Source organism: Vollenhovia emeryi, unplaced genomic scaffold (assembly GCF_000949405.1).
Source record: "Vollenhovia emeryi isolate VEMERY1.0 unplaced genomic scaffold, V.emery_V1.0 DF944029.1, whole genome shotgun sequence".
Classification (NCBI taxonomy): domain Eukaryota; kingdom Metazoa; phylum Arthropoda; class Insecta; order Hymenoptera; family Formicidae; genus Vollenhovia; species Vollenhovia emeryi.
In genome coordinates, this window is record NW_011962337.1 from 1 (window position 1) to 2734 (window position 2734).

Genomic DNA, 2734 nt, shown 5'->3' on the forward strand with positions numbered 1-2734 from the left:
CTCGCCGCTCCCCGCTCGCCCCCGTCTCTCATCGATCGATGCGTGACTCCACCTCTCGCTATCGGATCTTGAGAGATGTCAACAAACACACCATTTTGCATGTTGCCGAGTCCGGCCTTCCGCTCCTCCGTGCACTTATTGGCTCAGACGTTTTTCTGAATTCGGCCGATAATAATTACGATTTTGTAAAATTTTATATAACTTTTCTTCTCAGTTTAACCCAATCTACTATAATCTTTGGAATTGTCCATATCGAATCAGACACCCTGTATATTATATTGTATATAATATATAAAACGGATTAATTAATTTGTTAAAATGTGTATAACATATCTCTTATGTTTTTATAAAATACGCTATATTTTAATTATAATTTAGTGATGAAAATCAAGACTATTTATATCGTTTTACATTTTCCATTAAATCGTCAGCTGGCCAAGCAGTAATATATAATCTTTGATATCCAGCTACCACGAGAAAAATAAATTGAGATGTCCTCAACGATTGCCTCTAGATTAAATAATAGAATTGTTAGTTTACATAAATTTAAATTAAATGAATGTTATTAATGAAGAAAAATGATAACATGCCAGTTAAATGTATACGAACATACATGAATAATTGGAAAAGTACCACAAATAGCTCCTACTGCCATTATAAAGTTTGTCATAAAAAGCTTAAATTTTACAATATCTCTCGTTTCATCAACGAACCTAGTTGTTAGAAAATAATAATTTTATTATTCGTATTTTATATCATATTATCAAATTTTATTATGTTTGATATTAAAAAGATGTCCAAAAACTTAACATTTCTCTGACATTTTGATTACTTACTTGATTATTTCCTGATGTTTCTTGATGCACCGATTTACGTGTCGTGCATTCTTTGCCGTTTGTATTTGTAAACATAACATCTCTAGTCTGGCAGCTGAATATAATAAGAATACGGCAAACATGAGATCAACACTGACGCAAAGTCCACATTGTGTAATAATACAGACTTGCGAGGCATAGATGATAAATGTCACAATTGGCAATTCAGTGCGAAATGGATATATTCCTTCAGTAGGAAATTTCTGGGAGGTAAATATCGGTATGCAACAAAAGGTGATTACTGTTAAGAAATAGCATATTATAACAGATATATAAAAGAAGGCATAACGATCTATGTACTTTTGCAGAATGATCCTTTCATGGTCGTTGCAAGTTGAAAGAAAATTCTTTATCTCCGTCATGGCGTGCTAAATTGAATTATAATAATATTTTTAGTAGTAAGCTCACAAATATATTCAGCATTATGGAGAAAATCATACAATTACATCACATAATATTTTGTTTGAAACATAATTAATCGTCTATCCGGAAAAATTGTAACCGTGTATTCAAATGCATATCAGCGTGGTATCGAGTGTAATAAGATACTCTTTCTCTGATCTTTATAACAATATATTACTATTAAATAAACTATTATTAAAATGAATGGATAATCAAGTGAAGACTTCTAATTGTAAAACATTAACAAGTCACAACTGTCACAGGTAATAAGTAGTAAGTGACTTTTAAAGACAGCTTTTTCCTTGTTACTTGTCAAGAGGTTACAACACTCAGAGTTAAAAAAAGTCAATTTTTGGTGATTTTTTTCAGGAATATAATAAACGTAAATGAAAATCTGTTTATTTCTATTTATACATTGGAGTATAAAAAATATTTTCATGAATTTTTCCTTAACAAAATGGTGGCGCTAGAGCCTTGGATTCAAAGTACGGAAGTCGCCTCACGGACGGAAACGAAGCTCCTTCACCCTTTCAACTGGAACAAAATCCAAAGACTTTTGAAAAATATATAACATTTTCTTTCGAACTACGTATGGATTTTGCGATAAGTTGAAAATTATTGTTTATAAACACTTTTATGCAAAACTTTTGTAGCGAAAAGTGCAACTTTCTTTTCCAACGCGCACCATTTAAAAAAGTAAAGTAAAGTAAAGTGTGCAAATTAGAAATTTGCACGTGGCTTCCTCATGGAGGAAGCTTTATGAGCGAAATCTAATTTTTTTCGATGTTTCTTGAAAGTGTGCAATTAGAAATTTGCACATTGCTTCTTCAGCATTGAAGCATGCAAATTGGAAATTTGTACATTTCTTCCTCATCATTAAAGTAGGCAAATTAGAAATTTGCACATTGCTTCCATTGTTATGGCTTCCTCATAGAGGAAGCTTTAAAAGAGAAATCTAACTTTACTACGATGTTTCTTGAAAGTATTCAAATTAGAAATTTGCATATTCTTATTTCGCTCTTAAAGCTTCCTCTATGAGGAAGCCATGTGCAAATTTCTAATTTGCACACTTTCAAGAAACATCGAAAAAAATTAGATTTCGCTCATAAAGCTTCCTCCATGAGGAAGCCATGTGCAAATTTCTAATTTGCACACTTTACTTTACTTTACTTTTTTTTCTAATTATATATTATATTGTTCTTCAGTTTTTCTATCAAAATTTCATATATGATTCATTAAAATATGATTAATTAGTTCTTGAGTTATAGACATTTGAAATTTTTGGAAATCATTATTAAAGATAATTTGCGATAGTTACAGCAACCACAAACATTTCTCAAAAACAATTCAAAAGCACATAACTCCGAAAGTAGGGGAACCCGGGGCATAACGGGAACGCTAAGGTTAAAATTAATTTTAAACAAAATGAAAATACATAAATGAATTATTTTTTGACG

General features: G+C 31.0%; 1 protein-coding gene across 1 annotated transcript; it reads right to left on the reverse strand.

The window, feature by feature from the left end:
* Window positions 1-598: 598 nt before the first annotated feature.
* Window positions 599-1580, reverse strand: LOC105564314. The gene has a single exon (XM_012016606.1). It carries the CDS (start codon window positions 1235-1237, stop codon window positions 833-835), a length of 405 nt encoding a protein of 134 aa, XP_011871996.1. The 5' UTR covers window positions 1238-1580; the 3' UTR covers window positions 599-832.
* Between the last annotated feature and the right edge of the window lie 1154 nt (window positions 1581-2734).